This window comes from Babylonia areolata, chromosome 7, assembly GCF_041734735.1.
Source record: "Babylonia areolata isolate BAREFJ2019XMU chromosome 7, ASM4173473v1, whole genome shotgun sequence".
Lineage (NCBI taxonomy): Eukaryota > Metazoa > Mollusca > Gastropoda > Neogastropoda > Buccinidae > Babylonia > Babylonia areolata.
The window spans coordinates 53033500-53055999 of record NC_134882.1 but is presented as its reverse complement, the minus strand read 5'-3'; the positions used below and the strand labels follow the sequence as shown (position 1 = coordinate 53055999).

General features: G+C 41.6%; 1 protein-coding gene across 4 annotated transcripts in view; it reads right to left on the bottom strand.

Moving 5' to 3' along the window:
• The window catches only part of LOC143284110 (proteolipid protein DM beta-like), an 18906-nt gene extending 570 nt beyond the window's left edge, over positions 1 to 18336 (bottom strand). For 2 of the 4 annotated variants that reach the window (XM_076590759.1, XM_076590756.1), the window contains exons 1-8: positions 18201 to 18336; positions 16388 to 16547; positions 14880 to 15039; positions 13731 to 13902; positions 12855 to 12949; positions 9847 to 9912; positions 831 to 7848; positions 1 to 779 (exon numbers count right to left, since the gene is read on the bottom strand). The exon at positions 1 to 779 is cut by the window's left edge. In XM_076590759.1, coding sequence (XP_076446874.1) covers positions 7678 to 7848; positions 9847 to 9912; positions 12855 to 12949; positions 13731 to 13902; positions 14880 to 15039; positions 16388 to 16547; positions 18201 to 18204 — 828 coding nt within the window. In that variant the 5' untranslated portion in view covers positions 18205 to 18336 and the 3' untranslated portion in view covers positions 1 to 779; positions 831 to 7677. Of the gene's footprint in view, positions 7849 to 9846; positions 9913 to 12854; positions 12950 to 13730; positions 13903 to 14879; positions 15040 to 16387; positions 16548 to 18200 lie in introns of all 4 variants that reach the window. The other 2 variants (XM_076590758.1, XM_076590760.1) reach the window with 2 other exon arrangements.
• Positions 18337 to 22500: the final 4164 nt, after the last annotated feature.

Sequence of the window (22500 nt, the reverse complement as noted above, 5' to 3'; positions counted from 1 at the left end):
CTAGACAGAGATAAGACAGACAGACAGACATACTGACAGCCAGCCAGCAACTAAACGGAGATAAGACAGACAGACAGACAGACATACTGACAGCCAGACAGCAACTAGACAGAGATAAGACAGACAGACAGACATACTGACAGCCAGCCGGCAACTAAACGGAGATAAGACAGACAGACAGACAGACATACTGACAGCCAGACAGCAACTAGACAGAGATAAGACAGACAGACAGACATACTGACAGCCAGCCAGCAACTAAACGGAGATAAGACAGACAGACAGACAGACATACTGACAGCCAGACAGCAACTAGACAGAGATAAGACAGACAGACAGACATACTGACAGCCAGCCAGCAACTAGACAGAGATAAGACAGACAGACAGACATACTGACAGCCAGCCGGCAACTAAACGGAGATAAGACAGACAGACAGACAGACATACTGACAGCCAGACAGCAACTAGACAGAGATAAGACAGACAGACAGACATACTGACAGCCAGACAGCAACCTAGACAGAGATAAGACAGACAGACAGACAGACATACTGACAGCCAGCCAGCAACTAGACAGAGATAAGACAGACAGACAGACATACTGACAGCCAGCCAGCAACTAAACGGAGATAAGACAGACAGACAGACAGACATACTGACAGCCAGCCAGCAACTAAACGGAGATAAGACAGACAGACAGACAGACATACTGACAGCCAGCCAGCAACTAGACAGAGATAAGACAGACAGACAGACATACTGACAGCCAGCCAGCAACTAAACGGAGATAAGACAGACAGACAGACATACTGACAGCCAGACAGCAACCTAGACAGAGATAAGACAGACAGACAGACAGACATACTGACAGCCAGACAGCAACTAGACAGAGATAAGACAGACAGACAGACATACTGACAGCCAGCCAGCAACTAGACAGAGATAAGACAGACAGACAGACAGACATACTGACAGCCAGACAGCAACTAGACAGAGATAAGACAGACAGACAGACAGACATACTGACAGCCAGACAGCAACCTAGACAGAGATAAGACAGACAGACAGACAGACATACTGACAGCCAGACAGCAACTAGACAGAGATAAGACAGACAGACAGACATACTGACAGCCAGCCAGCAACCTACACAGACACACACACACATCAAACAGACTGACAGACACAGAGACAGACAGAAGGAAAGAGAGACAGAACCCCCCCCCAGCAGGACTATATACACATGGCAGCCTTGCTGTGAACTCTCAGTCGGCACTGATTGTATTGTCCCCAGGTCAGGTCAGACCAAACCACATCATGTCACACCTCAACACCTCAAGTGATGGAGACCACACCTCAACACCTTAATGCCAAGTGATGGAGACCAAACCTCAACACCCCATTTTAATTCAAAATTTCTATTTTCATTCAAATCATGTAACATTTTTGTAGTGCCCATAATAAAAGTGAAAATTCTGCTGCATTTTTTTCCCCCAAAACATTTGTCCCCAGGATGAAATGGCATGGAAAAGAACTGATTATTGTTTCATAACTGAAGTGGAGAAATAAGATTTGTGTGAAATAAGAGCTTTAATATAACCTACATAACTATTATCCTCTTTTTTTTTAAAAGTACCTTTCTTTCTTTAACTATTTATAACAATGAAACAATACACTTATTTTTTTTTTTTTATATATAAAACACTCAAAGTATTGGTGGGTATATAAAAGTGTACAAAATATTGTTATTGTAAAAACAAAGCAAAACAAGTCACCTTTTTTTTTTTTATCATCTCATTAAAAATTTCAAAGATATGTATGACAAGCAAATGATATGTTAAAAAATAACAAAAAACCCCAAAAAAACAACAACATTGCTTGGGCGGCAAAACATATTGATATGTACTGTGTTATCATATTATCATCCAAAATCAAGTCATTTTCCAAAAGTTGAATGAATAAGACACAGCCCTCAATGACTTGCATAACGTCGTCAATGATATGTGAAGCCTTCAATCTAATACACAGATGCAGACTCCATCAACAATGAAATGGAATGTTTAAAGCAATCATCACCACTACTGATATGTTTCAGGTTATAATGTGAATGTTAAAATGACAAGGAACAAAATGGTTTGTCCTTCATGACATGCAAAATATGTCACTGATATATTCACACAGCCATAAGAACATCATCATCACTAACAGTCTCATGTAAATTAGTTATCACCAATTCCTTGAAATATATGTAAAAGCTATGTCTGAAAAAACAAAAACACACTTTGTTACTAATGTTTCAAAAATTTTATATATAAAAAAAATGTACCAGGTCTCAAACCTAAATGCATGTGACCATTTTTTTATTTATTTAATAATCATGTATGATGATAATTAAAAAAACACAAAAACAACAACAACCAAACCTCAAATGGTTTTGGAATAGATCTAAATGTGATTAAAAGGAATGGAAAATGCAAACATTTGTAAAAATGTGCATCATTCCCAAATCATAAAACTCATCTTCATACGTATATCAACATGAATCTGCAGTATGACTGTATCCTAGAAAGAGAGAGAGAGAGAGAGAGAGAGAGAGAGAGATTTTAACTGCCAATATAGCTATCCGTTCTTGGCGCTCACACATCAAATGTGCAGAACTCAACATTCACATGTCATACCATTAAAGAGCCATAATAAGGGAAACAACTTACTCTGATTTCCGTATTTCTCTACCATCAACAGTTTTGTCCCATTTTTAATGTGACACCACAGAGGAAATAAAGAGGGGTGGGGGGGGGGGGGGGGGGGGGGGGGGGTAAGAAAAAGAAAAGCAGTTGAAATCATGGCATCACATCTTATTTTTGACAGGTTAAAGAAAACGTGTGTGTATGTGTGTGTGTGTGGGTGTGTCTGTGTGTGTTCGGGGTGTGGTGAGGGTGCTGAAGGGTGTGGGGGGCTTGGGTTGCTTCAGAGGTTTTCCCCCTTTGTGAAATTCTGACAGTGAAAGTATTTCTCAAACAATGTCTTTTGCTGCCATTCATTCTGCTTTACTACAGTCATATGTTGCATTCCTCCTGTGAGCCATCATCTGTAAGGAACTGCTGTACTACAGTACTGACATCACTAGCACAGTAACCGGACATTCCACAGTTATTAACTATGTAGCTCCTTCTCTCACCTCAACTACTGCTACATTCCTCTATCACGGAGTGACTTCCTAACAACCATACTGTCTATATGTACAGCACTACGCCATAATGGAGAAGTCTAGGTGTCTAAGAGCGCATCTCTAAAATTTAAAAAAGATTTTTTTTCTTCGAAATTCTCATACATAAGAAATATTCTCAAATCCAAATGTTTTTGTAAAATAAACAAATAAGACTATGAATTAAAAAAAAAAAGAGAAAAAAAAAAAGAGAAGAAAATGTAACAAACTGATATAAAAGGTCATCATTTATGATTGCACAAACACACTGCAGAAGCACAAACTCTAAGCTATAGCTGGTGAACCAGATGAAAGCACAGATACACTTCTGTACATCAAACTGCAAGGGCAAGGAATGACATGACCAACATTCAACACATGACCTGTAACACAGAATGACAGTCATCTTTAAAACTGACTATACAATTGTATGAACCACCACCACAAAAATCAGTTCCACACGTTGTCATAAAATTCTTTTTTACACGACACCACAATATCATCAAGAACAACACACATTTAAAACAAAAACTACCGCATCAGAGCAATACAAACACAACACAACAGCATCAGTTGATAGCAGACAGTTCAATGTTTCACGGACAACAACCCTAAGGCATCAGAGCAAGAGCAATACAAAATATATCCAACACACTTTGTAGAAAAAAAGAAAAAAAAAAAAAAAAAAAAAAAAAAAGGTTTAACAAAATACCAGTATTCAGTTTTGGATTTTCAATCTCATGTTGTCAAACACACACAAGAACAACACTTGTGCTTAATACTAGGTATCAGGATCAAAGCTAATGTCTCTCAGTACGGCAGGGAATGGTTGAGAATGGATGAAACAACAGTAATAAATTTTCAGCTTATGTGTTAGTCTTCCTTCTTCAAGCAGCACACAAAGACCATACAATACCTACTGTACTGTATAAACTTTTTCAAGTTTGTGCCTTACGAATGAATGAAACATCTCAGAATGGAATATACATTTAATCACTGACAACACACATTAATGAGCATCACACAAATGAGCACAGAATAGGGTGATGCCGGAACATAACAGGATAGACATAGCATTTCTTCACATATTTCATTGCTAGAAAAAGAAATAAATACCAATGGAACTGAATTTCAGCATGATGAAACGTAATCATCAATGTGTACTATGGAGAGAAAGTGCAGAAGATCAGCACATATTTCAGTGTGATGAACCATAATTATCAATGCATACCATGGAGATTAAGTGCAGAAAATCAGCACATAATCATTTCAGTGTGATGAACCATAATTATTAATGTGTTCCAAGAAGAACAAGTGCAGAAAATCAGCACAGATTTCAGTGTGATGAACCATAATTACCATGGAGATTAAGTGCAGAAAATCAGCACATAATCATTTCAGTGTGGTGAACCATAATTATTAATGTGTTCCAAGAAGAACAAGTGCAGAAAATCAGCACAGATTTCAGTGTGATGAACCATAATTATCAATCTATGATCAACCCTAATATATGCACCATGGAGAATAGTGACAGAAAATCAGCACAAAAGAAACTGAACATAAATTACACTAACCAGTCAATGATTAATCTGAACACTGAGCTAACATCTAACTATGATTTTAAAAAAAAAGAAGAAAAAACAAAAGAAGCAGCCAAGTTCCTCTTTCTACTTTCCTTGTCCTCCATTACTTTCCTACCTGATGGACAGCACAGGTCAAACACTGAGAGAGTGACATGTTATTGGACTGACCAGTGTTGCAGTCAGCAAAATCAGTGGCATCAGTTCTGAAAATAGCCAACAGATGACAGACAGCAAAACATGCTCATACGTGCGTTTATGTAAGTTTGTGCCTGCCTATGTGTGCGTATGTGTTAGGGTAGCTGTTAGATACACATGTATTGTTAAAATGTATGTACGCAGTGTGTGTGTGTGTGTGTGTGTGTGTGTGTGTGTGTGTGTGTGTAGTCATATTTTGGTGTGTGTATGTAACATAGATGCAATGTTTTATGTTAACAAAGCGTTTTTGTAAAGCACCTAGAGCAGATTTCTGGATAGTGTGCTATGTAAGTATCCATCATTATTATTATTATGCTGGCAAGGACAGACAACTGTGGCCACAACCCAGGCCAGGGTCAAGGTGGGACAGCTCTGAAAGAACCACAACTCTCACCTTGTCTGACACGTCCACTGGCACTTCCAAAGCAATGCTGCACTATGATCACAACAACAGAATGAAAGCTCCACAGTTACTTTCAGATGCCTAGAACTAATTCTTGCAAAACACTATGTCATCAAGCAAAGAGCATGTACACAAACAACTACCAACATACATGTGTATACAGCAAAGGCAGTGTGGAGAATGAATGAAGGATGAAACTCTGGAATGCAATGCTCACAGGAAAAAGAACACGCACACTTTATACACTGAAGTACTGTACAACAAAGCTACTGCTTCAAATCCTCGTTTCACTGATATGCCCAGAGGGGTCAGAGATGATGTTTGCACATTCCATACATCATCATGCATCATACTGGTCTGTTCAGGTCAAACACACACAGTGACACTCACTGAGATAATAAAAAAAAAAGGTATATAAATTTAGAACTTCTCTGAGCACAAGGTAGGTACCAAAGATAAAAGACATGAAAATCACACAGTGTACACAAGTTAAAAAGAAATGAAACAAAACACAGAACTGTTGGAATTGTAAAAAAGTACATTTATAACTAAAACCCCTTGTTTCAAACCAATCATGAATTGCCATTAACTCTTTCCATACGAACTGCGAAAGAGATGACGTTAACAGCGTTTCACCCCAATTACCATCATCAAAATATTGCAAGCGGAAGGCTCTTATACTGAAGACGTGAATGTTGGCAAAGAATACCACAATTCTGACGACGGAAGCTAAAGGTTGGGGTCATTCAGACACCCACTGGACATCCGAGGGGTCTGTGTAGAGGAGAAGAGAGGACTGGCCGTACTGAGTGAGTTAATCTAAACAGCTTTCATTGATTTATGTATATTGCTTCAATATCTCCAAGGGGCGTGTGAAATAAATGTCTTGCCTTGCTTTGCCTTGATGTCTTTGCTACAGACTTGGGTGTAACAAAACCTTTTTGCCCTGGCCGGAAGAAAATCTGCAAAAATTAAAAACAAAAGGACTGGGGTCTACCTGTAATAAACAAACTATGCAGGTAAGTCTGTGAGTTTGGGGCATGCAGATGCCATCCATCTCTTGTTCTCTGTCACTGGCTCTACAAACATATTTCTTGTGAGAAATTCAAAGCCCTCTTCCAACCCCAACCAGAAGTTAGTGATAGCACATGTTTTACACTTGGTGAAAGAGGGTATATGCATATCACACACACACACACACACACACACACACCCCTGTGAAGGAAAAACCACTCTTCCACCATCCAAACACAAACAGTAACATCCTTTTGCCCCACTAAAGCACGCAACCTATTGACTGATGACTGGCAACAAAACTAATGATGATAATGATCGATGCTTGCCAGTGTATTATGTATACCATCACACCCTGAATAGTCCATGATATGTAACAAGTTATTTTCATGTCTCTTCCCCCTCCCCTCCCCTGCCTCACACTGTAGTCAGGGCCAGACAAAGTGCAGGACAACTTCTAAAGTTCATTCAAACTGCAAGACACAAGTTCATTCAAAATTAATGAACCAGGAAAATCACAAACCATTTCTCACTAAACCTGATGACAGTTACTGTAATGAAAATAAAAATATCACTCTGTTCAGGTACTAATTTCCATTCATGCTAAAAACTTGTAAAACTTAAAAAGAAGAGATCAAACAGCGTGGCAGATAGTTCATCAATCCTGTAATAAGCTGTGTGTGATTAAGAAATGATTAAAATGATTTCACCTTAATTCACACATCTATGCATGTTGAGCTTTTTACATTTTTAAGTTGCTATAATTGACACTGATATCAGTGACACTACTGTTTAAACTGAGCGATTGTAAACAGTTCAGTTTGGGGGGTTAAAGCTCAAAATGGAAGCTTTACAAAACCATCAACACCCCATCAAGACAACAAACAAACAAACAAAAAAAAAAAAAAAAAAAAAAAAAAAAAAAAAAAAAAATCAACCCCTTCCAGAATGCTCAACAAGCACCAACTCCAAGCTCAAACCAAATGCTCCATTTCTCTTCCCACTGAAAGATGCTGTCCCTGTGCTGACAGCTGTGCAGAGATCCAACATTGCTGCTTCCAGTCCCACTAATCACAGGGCTGTATTGGAACTGCGGAGCAACCATGGAACATCAATGTCCTTGTTCAAACGGCGTCATCGGCACAACCACAAGAAGAATGCCACAAATCATCAGTGTCAGCTGGTAGAAGACCACGTGTTGATCAGGTAGGGGAAGGGAACAGGGGAAGGGGTTTGGGGGGTGGGTGGCTGCGGGAAGCGGTTAAATCCTCAGTGTTAGCTGGAGGAGGATCGAGCGTCGATGAGGTAGGGAGGGGGCCCTTTCTGGGAGTCGTAGTTGGTGTTGACATCCAGTTCCTCCATCTCCACCGCGTCGCGGTACTGGGTCAGCTCCTTAGAGATCTTGATGCGTGTGTAGTTGGCGGCCAGGCAGATCAGGAAGATGATCTATACACACAACACATCACGTCACCTGTCCATGGTATGAATATCACATCAACAGGTAGGTATATATAGTACATGGCAGAAAGATGACCTGTAGACACAACACAACACATCACCTGTCCATGGTATGAACATCACAGGTATGCAGACTACAAGGCAGGAAAATGACCTGTACACACATCATGTCACCTGCCCATGGTATGAACATCACAGGTATGCAGACTACATGGCAGGAAAATGACCTGTACACACAACACGTCACGTCACCTGCCCATGGTATGAACGTCACAGGTATGCAGACCACATGGCAGGAAAATGATCTGTACACACATCACGTCACGTCACCTGTCCATGGTATGAACATCACAGGTATGCAGACCACATGGCAGGAAGATGATCTGTTCACAGAACACGTTTCGCTTTTCCGTGGTTGGAGCATCAGAGAATAGGTAGACATGTAGAGTGAACAGTATGTATATGATATATATGTATATATTGGCCAATGCTGATGTCAACAGACATGAGTGGTGTATATACATGTGCCTGTTTCTGTCTGTTCTCTGTGAGCAATGTCTGTTTCTGCCTGTTCTCTGTGAGTAACGTTTGTTTCTGCCTGTTCTCTGTGAGTAATGTCTGTTTCTTCCTGTTCTCTGTGAGTAATGTCTGTTTCTCTGTGAGTAATGTCTGTTTCTGCCTGTTCTCTGTGAGTAATGTCTGTTTCTGCCTGTTCTCTGTGAGTAATGCCTGTTCTCTGTGAGTAATGTCTGTTTCTGCCTGTTCTCTGTGAGTAATGTCTGTTTCTTCCTGTTTTCTGTGAGTAATGCCTGTTCTGTGAGTAATGTCTGTTTCTGCCTGTTCTCTGTGAGTAATATATGTTTCTATCTGTTCTCTGTGAGTAATGCCTGTTTCTGCCTGTTCTCTGTGAGTTCTGCCTGGTCTCTGTGAGTAATGCCTGTTCTCTGTGAGTAATGTCTGTTTCTGCCTGTTCTCTGTGAGTAATGTCTGTTTCTGCCTGTTCTCTGTGAGTAATGTCTGTTTCTGCCTGTTCTCTGTGAGTAATGTCTGTTTCTGCCTGTTCTCTGTGATGCCTGTTCTCTGTGAGTTCTGCCTGGTCTCTGTGAGTAATGCCTGTTCTCTGTGAGTAACGTCTGTTTCTTCCTGCTCTCTGTGAGTAATGTCTGTTTCTTCCTGTTTTCTGTGAGTAATGTCTGTTTCTCTGTGAGTAATGTCTGTTTCTTCCTGTTTTCTGTGAGTAATGTCTGTTTCTGCCTGTTTTCTGTGAGTAATGTCTGTTTCTGCCTGTTCTCTGTGAGTAATGCCTGTTCTCTGTGAGTAATGCCTGTTTCTTCCTGTTCTCTGTGAGTAATGTCTGTTTCTGCCTGTTCTCTGTGAGTTCTGCCTGGTCTCTGTGAGTAATGTCTGTTTCTGCCTGTTCTCTGTGAGTAATGTCTGTTTCTTCCCGTTCTCTGTGAGTAATGTCTGTTTCTGCCTCTTCTCTGTGAGTTAGGTCTGTTTCTGCTACTTATGTCTGTTTCTGTTTTCTGTGAGTAATGCCTGTTTCTACCTGTGAGTAATGTCTGTTTCTGCCTGTTCTCTGTGAGTAATGTCGGTTTTCTGCCTGTTCTCTGAGAGTAACGTCTGTTTTCTTTGTGTTCTCTGTGAGTTAGGTCTGTTCCTGTTACTTATGTCTGTTTCTGTTCTCTGCAAGTAATGTCTGTTTCTGCCTGTTCTCTGTGAGTAATGTCAGTTCCTGTTCTCTGTGAGTAATGTCTGTTTCTTGAAACTAGTCCATCAAACCACATTGCAGCCTCACCACTGTCTACTTCTTCTCAAAGTTGTTCTCACCAGTGGACAGAACACTTAAAGGTTTTAACAGAAAAAAACACAGAGTCAGTAAGATACAAAGGTGAAATCACACACAAACACATACATGCATATATACAGGACACACACACACACACACACTCAGCACATGCAGTGTGTAGCATGAGGACCACTCACCATGCCCAGCAGGATGATCACTGACGACCCAAGCGCCACACAGAACAGCGGACCTGCTTCCATCACCTGAAAAATCACCCACACAAACACAACAAAATGAAGCGTAAAGAGCCAATACCAACTCGTCACTATCACTGTTACTGTCATTAGTAAAATGCTTCATAAAAGCCCATATTTCATCACTGGTGTTATTCTTAAACTTGACATGTGTGGAGTTTACAAATGTCATGGAAAGGAGCTTTTGTTGTGGTGCTAACCCCAACAGGCTGGTTTTCTCACAGTGACATGGCTGTATGTCTGCCAGCTGCTCAAAGTTGATGGACACTCTGTCCTGCTTTCAGCTGCTGCATTCACTGGCCGAAGTCAGTGAGTGAAGTTTCCATTCCACTGTAAGACCAGCTTTACCTTTTTATTTTATTGCATATAAATAAAGCACCAGAAATGACTTCTTCAGGACAGATGGAATCCTAGGACTTCCATGCCCACAGCACTCCATACCACTCTCAAGCACTCTGAAACATTTCTGAGCAGAGTACTGTGTACTCCACAGATAAATACGTCCAAGAACTTTAAAAAGAGGGATGAAAATCTAAGGACTTTCCAGCTGTGTGCAAAGTCCTAACTCAGCACAGAGTGATTTCTGGATTATCTTCATCTCACAGGGAAATAGAATAGGCTGAGCTGTCTAGTTTTGGTATACTGATCGTGGTACATCTGGTTCATGTTTAAATTCTTTATAATAAAAACAGCGCTGGGGAAGGACTACTGGTGCACTACAGGACACTGTGTTTAACTGCACAGGTGAAGTCTGACGTTGTTACAGCTGTCTGGCTTTGGGCCTTTCTCCTCAGTGTTTTCACCTCGGAACACCACGCAAACTTCTCTTTGAACTTTCTGACAGGCCTTTCTGCACCGTCTGCCTCCAAGCTGATTGTTCCGAGGCTACAGCTTCCCAGGTGCTCAAGTCAACGTTCAAGGTCTGCCTCCAAGCTGATTATTCCTAGGCTACAGCTCCCCAGGAGTTAGGTCAACATTCATCCTTCAGGTCTCTCTTTCTGACATCTTCACAGCACAGCTGGGGTCTGCATGATGGCTTTTTCCCCCTGTACCAGTTCTTCACAACAAGATCCTTGCAGATTCAGCCATCATTGTTTTGCGCTTAGTAAACACACATCATAGAATATGGTCCACAAAGTGTCAGAGTGAATAAACTACCATGGTATCTAGTGCCCAAAGAGATGGAGTGAATAAACTATCATGGTGTCTAGTGCCCAAAGTGGTAGAGTGAATAAACTATCATGGTGCCTAGTGCCCAAAGTATGTGGAGTGAATTAACTACCATGGTATCTAGTGCCCAAAGTATGTGGAGTTAATAAACTATCAAAGTATCTAGTTTCCAAAGTATGTGGAGTGAATAAACTATCATATCTAGTTCTCAAAGTGGTGGAATGAATAAACTATCAAAGCATCTAGTGCCCAAAGTAGGCGGATTGAATAAACTATCATATCTAGTGCCCAAAATAGGTGGAGTAAATAAACTATCAATCTAGTGTCCAAAGTACATGGAGTGAATAAACTATCATATCTAGTGCTCAAAGTGGTGGAATGAATAAACTATCAAAGTGTCTAGTGCCCAAAGAGATGGAATGAATAAACTATCATGGTGTCTAGTGCCCAAAGTGGTGGAATGAATAAACTATCATGGTGTCTAGTGCCCAAAGTGGTGGAATGAATAAACTATCGTGGTGTCTAGTGCCCAAAGTGGTGGAGTGAATAAACTATCATGGTGTCTAGTGCCCAAAGTGGTGGAGTGAATAAACTATCATGGTGTCTAGTGCCCAAAGTGGTGGAGTGAATAAACTATCGTGGTGTCTAATGCCCAAAGTGGTGGAGTGAATAAACTATCATGGTGTCTAGTGCCCAAAGTGGTGGAGTGAATAAACTATCATGGTGTCTAGTGCCCAAAGTGGTGGAATGAATAAACTATCATGGTGTCTAGTGCCCAAAGTGGTGGAGTGAATAAACTATCATGGTGTCTAGTGCCCAAAGTGGTGGAGTGAATAAACTATCGTGGTGTCTAATGCCCAAAGTGGTGGAGTGAATAAACTATCGTGGTGTCTAGTGCCCAAAGTGGTAGGAGTGAATAAACTATCGTGGTGTCTAGTGCCCAAAGTGGTGGAGTGAATAAACTATCACGGTGTCTAGTGCCCAAAGTGGTGGAATGAATTAACTATCGTAATGTCTAGTGCCCAAAGTGTTGGAGTGAATAAACTATCGTGGTGTCTAGTGCCCAAAGTGGTGGAGTGAATAAACTATCATGGTGTCTAGTGCCCAAAGTGGTGGAGTGAATAAACTATCGTGGTGTCTAGTGCCCAAAGTGGTGGAGTGAATAAACTATCATGGTGTCTAATGCCCAAAGTGGTGGAGTGAATAAACTATCACGGTGCCTAGTGCCCAAAGTGGTGGAGTGAATAAACTATCATGGTGTCTAGTGCCCAAAGTGGTGGAATGAATAAACTATCGTGGTGTCTAGTGCCCAAAGTGGTGGAGTGAATAAACTATCACGGTGTCTAGTGCCCAAAGTGGTGGAGTGAATAAACTATCACGGTGTCTAGTGCCCAAAGTGGTGGAGTGAATAAACACAATTAAACTAGGATCTAGTGCATGTTAAAGATCCTGTAATCCATGTCAGCTTTTGGGTGGGGTATGGAAACAGGAACACACCCAGGATACACACCTCGAAAACACGAGTATGACTGCCTACATGGTGGGGGTAAATAAACAAAACAAGTCATACATGTCAAATATTAACATGTCTGTGTTTGTGTGAATGACATAGGAAACGAATGATGAGCGCCTAATGACTGCTGTCAGTTGGCTCTACCCAGGTAGGCAGCCTGCTGTGCAAATGATTCCATGTTTGTAAAGCACTTAGAGCTTGGTTTCTGAGCGGAGATGTGTGCGCCATATTAGTATCCGTATCATAATCAACATCATCAGCAACATACCCTGTCACACATGGTGCGCAGCTCGGTGTGCTCACACAGCCGGTCTGACCCTGAAGATGAGTCCACTGCCTGACCTTCTGGCCACCGGTAGATTCCTGTACACACACAATGGCTCGTCAATGGGTTGTACACAATATGGTGTGTGTGTGTGTGTGTGTGTGTTTGTGCGAAAGAGAGAGAGAGAGAGAGAGAGAGAGAGAGAGAGAGAGAGAGAGACAGAGACAGAGAGAAAGAGAAATAGAGATGCCCACACTGTACTGTAAACTACCTTGTAAAATTCCAGTAACGAAATACCATCAGTCAGGTTAAATACTGGGTACAGGGCAAAATACCTTGTAAACATCCAATCCCACTCTGAATAAAAAGTCATTAAATAATGATAACTGCACCTAAGTATGACAGCTCAAAACAGTGCTTCACGTCATTCCTCAGAACAGTCATCAGTACTAAGTGGAGAGAACCATAAAATGTACTGAAGCATGACAGCTCAAAGCAGTACTTCATGTAATTCCTCAGAACAGTCATCAGTCATCCGTACCAAGTGAAGTGCAGAGAACCATAATCATGAACCGTACCAAAGCGTGACAGCTCAAAGCAGTACTTCATGTAATTCCTCAGAACAGTCATCAGTCATCCGTACCAAGTGAAGTGCAGAGAACCATAATCATGAACCGTACCAAAGCGTGACAGCTCAAAGCAGTACTTCATGTAATTCCTCAGAACAGTCATCAGTCATCCGTACCAAGTGAAGTGCAGAGAACCATAATCATGAACCGTACCAAAGCGTGACAGCTCAAAGCCGTACTTCATGTTAATTCCTCAGAGTAGTCATCAGTCATCAGTACTAAGTGAAGTGCAGAGAACCATGAACCATACCGAAGCGTGACAGCTCAAAGCAGTACTTCATGTCGTCCAGTTCCTGGGCAGTGTGACTGTAGATCTCACGGTCACAGATGGCGCCGACGGCAGCATAGAAAAGAACAGGGATCATGGCTATGCAGGTGATGGCGATCCACGCCACGCTCAGGATGAACGAAATGAGGATGAACTGCACACAGACACAGGGCCCGTGTAAAAGCTCTGTTTCAGAAACATCAACAGAAGAAACCAACACTACTGTGTGTGACGGGCCCTTCACTGTTGCCCTGCATGTCAGAGGGAATAATGGCCATCAGGTAAACAAGTAAGTAAGTAAAAAAAAAAAAAAAAAAAACCCCAAAAAACATATAAATAAAATTTTGAACTAAGTAATATGTATATATACTGATCTGTCCACATCCTTTGAATCTGATGCCTCCTTGAAACTGAAGACATTTACTGGTGACATTTATTCAGAGAAACTTGAAAGATTAAAAAGTCTTATTAAAAAAAAAAAAAAAAAAAAAAAAAATTGTCAACGGTAATGGTCTTGGCAACGAAACGGTCACTAAAAATAAAATAATATGTGGATCCCACTGATGCAAAATTTGTCTTGGCCTGAAACTTGGACAAGTTCAGCACTAATGGGGGAACATGGTGCGTGAAGGATTTTGATGCAGTTGTCACGAAATACAGAGAATGGAAGTCAGCATAAGTTTCTTTTTCATACACATAGGTTCAGACATATATATATATAACTTAGTGACTTACAAATCCAGCATATAGGGTGTGTGAAAACACTTGGTCACCACGTAACTTAGTGACTTACAAATCCAGCATAGAGGGTGTGTGAGAACACCTGGTCACCCAGGACTTACAAATACAGCATAGAGGGTGTGTGAGATCACCTGGACACCCAGTAACTTTGTGACTTACAAATACAGCATAGAAGGTGTGTAAGATCACCTGGACACCCAGTAACTTTGTGACTTACAAATACAGCATTGAGGGTGTGTGAGATCACCTGGTCACCCAGTAACTTGTGACTTACAAATACAGCATTGAGGGTGTGTGAGATCACCTGGACACCCAGTAACTTTGTGACTTACAAATACAGCATTGAGGGTGTGTGAGATCACCTGGACACCCAGTAACTTTGTGACTTACAAATCCAGCAGAAATCCTGCCTCCCATGATGCACTTGGCTCCGGAATAGACGTTCTGGCGTGTGGCGCCTGTGGCCAGGAAGGCAAAGACCAATAGGATGATGGTGAACACGCCCATCACCACCCCGATCACCACAAACATGATCTGCACCACCTCCAGCCTGAAACCATCACCATGGCAACATCAGACATTATCATACATCACACATACTCAGCAGTACGAGGTTGAACACACCCATCACCACCCCCATCACCACAAACATGATCTGCACCGCCTGCAGCCTGAAAGCAGTTCATGTAGACCTAAATAAGTCGTTCAATGACATTACACTTTTTTTTTCTGAAACACCTGATGAATAACAACACGAGTCATCAAATGAACTTACGTCATTTTCCTGCCGGGCCTTCAGCTGCCTCATCAAGGAATCACACTGGTATAAATATGATCTAGTATATATCTATATATATATATATATATAATTTGAAAAAAATGTACTTGTAGAACAATATTGTGACCAAGGGGAAAAAAAAAGACAATTTCTCACATTGTCGCAGTTTATAACTCATTTATTACTTCTTTTTAAGTCTTTTCTTTTCTTTCCCCCCCCACAATTTCATAGAAAGTACAGTGAACCATATCACTGGTCTTTATCTAAGTTCTTAGCCTAAATTATAGGCTGAAATACTTGCACACATTTAATTTTTCATATGAATAGAATTTATGATTAAATCTGTACGCTTCCAGTCTTAAACTATAGTATATAAGTATTTGTGATAAACTCTGCTTTTCATTAATTTCAAGCTTCACCATTTATAAACATGTCACACACTATGAGCCAAATAGACTGACAATGACAGAGACACAACAGTACATTACTGATGCAGAGAGAGACTGAGAGACAAGTCAGATGACAAAAGGATGAGAGAGAAGAGAACGGAGAGAGAAGCTGAGATCTGAGACACTGACACTCAGTGACAGTGAGAGAGAGAGAGTGAGACTGTGAGAGAGAGACACACACATACACACAGACAGAGGCACAGACAGACAGACACTGAGACAGACAGCCTCAGCCTCTGAGTCTAAAGAAAAACCAACTTTCACAATGAATGACCATGACAAGCTAGATCTGTGTGTACCATGAGAGAGTGAAGCCAAACAGCACTGTCACTTTGACATAGATGGCCAGCTTCATGAGAGGGAAGAGAAAAAACGAAAGTAACTTTAGTAAGCAGACACTAAAACAGAGTCTTTTGTAAGCAGACGATAAAACAGAGTACTAATATTAGTAACAGAGACAAGGCAAGTTGGAAGAGGGAGAGGGGGTGGGGAGGAGAGGGTGGGGGGGGAAGGGGGGGAGGGGAGGGGAGGGAAGAGAGAGAGAGAGACACACACACACACACAGAGGCACAGACAGACACGGAGACAGACAGCCTTAGTCAGTGACTGAGAGTCTAAAGAAAAACCAACTTTCACAATAAATGACCCTGACAAGCTTAGTCTGTGTGTACCATGAGAGAGTGAATCCAAAGAGCTGGACGAGGATTCCCTCAATGACCAGGGTGAGGGCCCGGTACAGGGTTCCGCAGAACACTGCCGCCCCCACGATCACCATGATGAACGCCAGAAGTGATCCAAAGGGCGTCCGTCCAAGGCACTCGAAAAAACCCGCTGAAAGTGAAAGGAAAACTCTTGGTGAATGCTAAGCATGCATTGATTGATTGATAATTATAATACTGTATCATCACCATCAAATTCTAGACCAGTCAGGACAGCAGTTACCTTTTCTGCTGTTTCTGATACATACGGTTGACTGTTAAAGTATACATCACCATCATTATGCAAAATTGATTGAAATAACATGCTGGTGTTCACATCATTTTGTTTTTCATGGAAAATACTTGTTTTTAGTTTATGTACATGTGTGTGTGTGTGTGTGTGTTCGCATGTGAACTTGTGTGCCTACATGTGTATACATTTTCTGGCAAACAAAAGGAAATCCCCTCCATTTCCTGGCCCCCTATTTCAGTAGACAATACTGATAAACTTTCATTTGTTCTAACTGTAGGTGTAGTATAACTCATTCATGATTCAGCAGCAACAGTGCGGACTGGAATTGATTGTTGAGTGCTTCTGCCTTTTCTCTGGGCTCCATTACCAGCTGGCCATTCACCTTCAGAGGGGTTACACCGACGTTGGCAGATTTGTCCGAATGCAGTGAAGCCTCCTTGAGCTACTGAAATTGAAACTGAAACTGGTTTTTGATATAGCTCCAGAATCTTTTGTACTTTGGTGTATGGTCAGTGGGTTCCTCTGACAGGGTGGTGTTGATGTGGTCCCAATAAGCTTGGCGCAGGCGTCTTTGGGCTTCGCGTCTTCTGGCTCTAGCCTCAGCTTTGAGGTCTTCACCGCCTCCCTTCTTCCACTTCTTGTAGGCTCGGTTGCGGCGGTTTATCAGACGGTGCAGCTCAGGAGTAATCCATGGCTGGCTGTAGTTGGGTCGGGATTTCTTGGATGGTATGTGGGTCTGGGCTGCTTCAAGTAGCGCTGTCTTGAAGTGAGTCCACAGGCTCTCAGTGCTCGCAGTGTCCTTCATTCCATCCACTTCTTCCCTTATTTTCTCCACAGCTTGCTTCATGTTGTCCCAGTCTGCCTTTTTGTAGAGGGTGATGGTTCGCTCTACTGGTTTCTTTTGGGGGGGGTGGGGGGGGGGGGGGGGCAATGTTCAGCTCTGCATAAACTACATCATGATCAGACAAGGGTGGCATGGTTTCAAGTCATGAGATGAGTTGTGGGGTGTTGGTCATAATAATGTCCAATGTGTTTTCACCGCTTGTAGAGACTGTCACCATCTGTTCCAGACCATTGTTGTCAATGATTTGAACGAGTTGTCTGTGCAGCTCAACATATATGGTTTGCGGCTTCAAAGTCATCGTTTTCCAGTCCCACCCCGGGAAATTCAGGTCCCCTCCTATCAATAGCATCGCATTTGACATGCCAGCAGCTCTCTGAACTGAGATTTCAAATTCTGGAGACTGGCCTTGTGGGAGACATCAGGTCTGTAGTATGCGCAGACATACAGGGACTGTCTGCTGTAACTATCTGATCATCATAATACATTGTGTAGTCTAGCACCGCAACGGTAAACTACAGATTATGTTTTAATTAATATCACAAGCAGAATTTTATTTAAAAAAAAAAAAAAAAAAAAATGCTACAGCAATGACTGACAACTCAAACAAGATCATGCTTTGACTATCTACGGCTGTCCGAACGGAGGATATTAAAGAATCACTTCATCATATAAGCATAATAATAGTTTACCCATCGTAACGTGCTCAGCTCAACCTGTGGTTCGTTTGTCTGAAATATAACACTCAGCTTAAACCATTCTTCCTTTCGAAAACGAGTGCTTTGTTTATTCCAGAGCTGTTTTTCAAACACTTCCGAGAAAGGGGGCGCTGTTGTATGGGATCAAGGGAGTTAAGTGACAGGTGTGCTCAGGTGCGAAAATGCATCAAGGCAAATGAAATAGTTTGTTCTTGGCTTAAGAGAAGCCAAGCTACCTGCTGAAAAAAAATCGAGTCGGTCAGAAAATATCACACAATAAGCTAGATGCCAAAAGAGAGGTGTTCTTGTTACACGTAAAACATTGCTGAAATGTACCCAAATCGCCGTTTGAGGGAAGCGACTCCTTTGGAGTAAAACGACAATTACAATACAGAGTACGTTCCCTTTAATTACCACTCGCTTTGGCTGCTGCGGCCAAACCACGACGAACAACACAGACAGAATGTGCTCACTGTCACACGTAAGAATAAAAATAAAAAAACAACAACTAGAAAACCAGGATTACTTATCATCATCCGAATAATATCATGAAAGATGACAATGAAAAGTAAACATGAAATTCTTGGAACTAAGCAAATTTACATCAATTTTGTAATAGGTATATATATATATATTGTTTATATATTTTCTTCTCCAGAGCTTTAAGCACTAAACTGAATCTCACGGTACAGTGTCTTATGTGCTTAACTCTTTCCATACGAACGGCGAAAGAGACGACGTTAACAGCGTTTCACCCCAATTACCATCATCAAAATACTGCAAGCGGAAGGCTCTTATACTGAAGACGTGAATGTTGACAAAGAATGCCACAATTCTGACGACGGAAGCTAAAGGTTGGGTCATTGAGACACCCACTGGACATCCGAGGGGTCTGTGTAGAGGAGAAGAGAGGACTGGCCGTACTGAGTGAATTAAAATCACATTATACTGAAGTCAGTTCGTTCTTTGACGCCACAAAGGCGCAGAGGAAAAACTGAATTACTCCACGAGGTAGCGGTGTCGGCTGCTGTGACGACGCTTTTTACTGCGGGGACCAGATGGAGAACACTGAGCCCCAGGCCAGGGCGCGTGACACAGAAATCTATACTTATTTTGACATTGAGAAAATGACAATCAATATTGTATAACTCAACTTAGCTAGACACAGCGCAGAGCAAGGCACAGTGTTGTCAACACGGGCAGCACATAACATTGCAAACATTAGCAGCTCACTTTTCCCGGACCTTTCCACGAAAAAAAAGATTATTTATTATCACTTAATTAGGAAAAAAATAGGTCTAAAACCCGAAAGTGGGAAAAAAAAGTTGTGTGGGCCAATCATGATGAGTCTTACCTGATCAAGCGCTGTTAGAAATGTTTATATTTCTTTTTTTATCTTTTTTTAATTTTTTTTATTTATTAAAGGCTGTAGCCCAGTGTCATACAATTACATCCATGACACATATTGAATCATGTAACTCAGTACAGGAGTCGCGCGCGCGCGCACACACACATACACACACATTCCGATATACTCGGTTTAACATCAACACATTTTGCACCCAAGTAACAGCTGGGGATATTATTTAAAAAAAAAACCCACCCAAACAAAACAACAAAGAAACAAACAAAACCACTACAATAATCGAATTGATTATCTGCATGCAAGAGTTCTCACATAAGTGAAAGCTAGACGTAAACACGCACACACACACACACAGACACACACAGACACAGCCACATACAGACACAGACACACACACACACTCACACACACACACACACACACACACACACACACACACACACACACACACACACACACACACACACACACACACACACACACACTACATTCGGTATGGATATCTGCATGCTAGAGAGTCCGTAATATGCTGTCTTCTCCTTTCTTATATATTCTGATGTTTATCTTTTCTTCTTTTTTTTGTGTGTCCATTTCGAACCCAAAGCACACAATTATCCGATCGTGCAACAGATGAACATGAGAATCGATATGGGTTAATTGCAGGGGCAGCTTGCAGATAAAGGAGATAGGCCCTTCAAGCTTAATGTGCAGTACGGCAGTGCAGCGGTACTCTATCCAACAGTTTGCATCTCATCAGTGATTTTCCCATCTGGGCTGAATCTCGATCATCTGCAATATCTATTCCTGTCGCGTTTTCCCTATTCTGTGATACACATAATTTCCATTCGTACTGGATTTCATTCCATTTTTGTTTATTATGGAAATAGAAAAGAGAAGAAGAAGAAGTAAAAGAAGAAGAAGAAGCCAGATAGTTAATTCAGCCTTACTACAAGTAAATATAGATATATACCTACTGTAATATTCCTTAACTTAAAATTTCAAATATTATGATCCGATTGTTACCAATTTTCAATGACGATTTCCAGTCCTGTCTTCCCGTCTGTGTTCACCACCCACCCCTACCCCATATATATATATATATATATATATAATAGTCGTATGGCAGTCACTTGTCATGTCCAACTAAGACCATGAGAATAGCAGAGGAGGTAACTGCTGTCACCAACTATCTAGGCTAGTATTTGATTATAGTGGACAGTGTCTTGCCCAAGTTACATCCCCACTCTCTCGGCCAAGAGGGCTTTTAGGACAGTTGGCGTTGTGGATGGTTCCCAAAAGGCCATGCAACTAGCCCCCTTAAGGCTGCAGCACTAAGAGCCAGTGCAATTTTGTCTCCTAGTTTGAGAGTTGTGATCCTTCACACACACACACTCACACACAAATTTATATATATATATATATATATATATATATATATATATATATATATATATATATATATATATCACCCCCACCGCCCCCGTACGTCCCGCCACCAGCCTGTCCCCCACCCACCCCGGCCTACCCTTCCAAAGCCCCATCCTCCCCTCCCCAACCAGTGCCTGTGTCCCCAGTGAAACCAAGCAGCTGTCAGCTGTGACTGTCACTGGCGCAACAGACGTCTCGCTGACCCTTCACGCACCGTGCTCCCCTACCCTGCAGTATCATCCAGGAAAAACAAAACAATGATGGATACCGACCGAACGAACGACCTGCATGTTGCACGCGACGCCAGGCACGCGCCTTGCTGACGTCACAGGTCCTTTTACGTCATGAAGGTGACACGAGGTCCGGGACCTTACAGTGCGCCAGTCATGTTTCCTCGTTCCGGTACTTGATCTGTTTTTAGGCGGCCGTGGAGGCGGTGTAGGGGGTGGGGGTGAACGTTGCAGATGTTGAAAAAGAATATGTCAGTTGGTAGTTGAGATGGTTGATCGAGGGGTGGGCCTGGACAGAGAGACAGACAGACAGACAGACAGACAGAGAGAGAACACTGAACACTGAAATATTTTAATGACTTATGCCAGCAGCCCCTATCATAACATATGCAAACAAAACAGATTTCCGATAAATTTTCAGTTTCAGTTTCAGTAGCTCAAGGAGGCGTCACTGCGTTCGGACAAATCCATATACGCTACATACACCACATCTGCCAAGCAGATGCCTGACCAGCAGCGTAACCCAACGCGCTTAGTCAGGCCTTGAGAAAAAAAAAGAAAAGAAAAAAAGGTGAATAAATAATAGATAAGCTTACATAAATAAATAAATAAAAATAATAAAATTCGACAACAAAATATAACTGTTAGTATGGATCGTGAACACCAGTATTAACTCTGCACTCAACTCGTATCCATCTCTGTCTCTTTCCTCGGTTTCTCACCACCACCCAGCCCTCAACATATACATCTTCACAGTCACATTCCTTTTCACATAAACATTATACGCACATACACACTTGCCGTCACGTCAGCAGAAGGCACATAAAGTACAATAACTATTTGATATGTGTGAAATCATTGACATTTTGTGGATAGCCAAGGTTCTGAAGACATAGAGAGAGAGAGAGAGAGAGAGAGAGAGAGAGAGAGTCAAATGCTATTAGCTAAACCATAATTTCCTTCAATTGAACGCATAATGAGTGAATGTTGCCAACGTCCTGCATGATATCTGTTGATAAACTTGCTTTAAATATAATTATGCGTGAAGGGTTTATCAAAAGAAATCATGAACCTGTTTCTCAAGTCCGCGTAAAGAGGACATACAAACAGAAAATGGTGCTTATTTTCGATGTGATCGGAGCAGACAACGCAATTCCTGCTGGAAGGACACAGAGAGAGAGAGAGAGAGAGAGAGAGAGAGAGAGAGAGAGAGAGAGAGAGAGAGAGAGAGAGAGAGAGAGAGACTTTCATTACTTACACAAGGATTCCG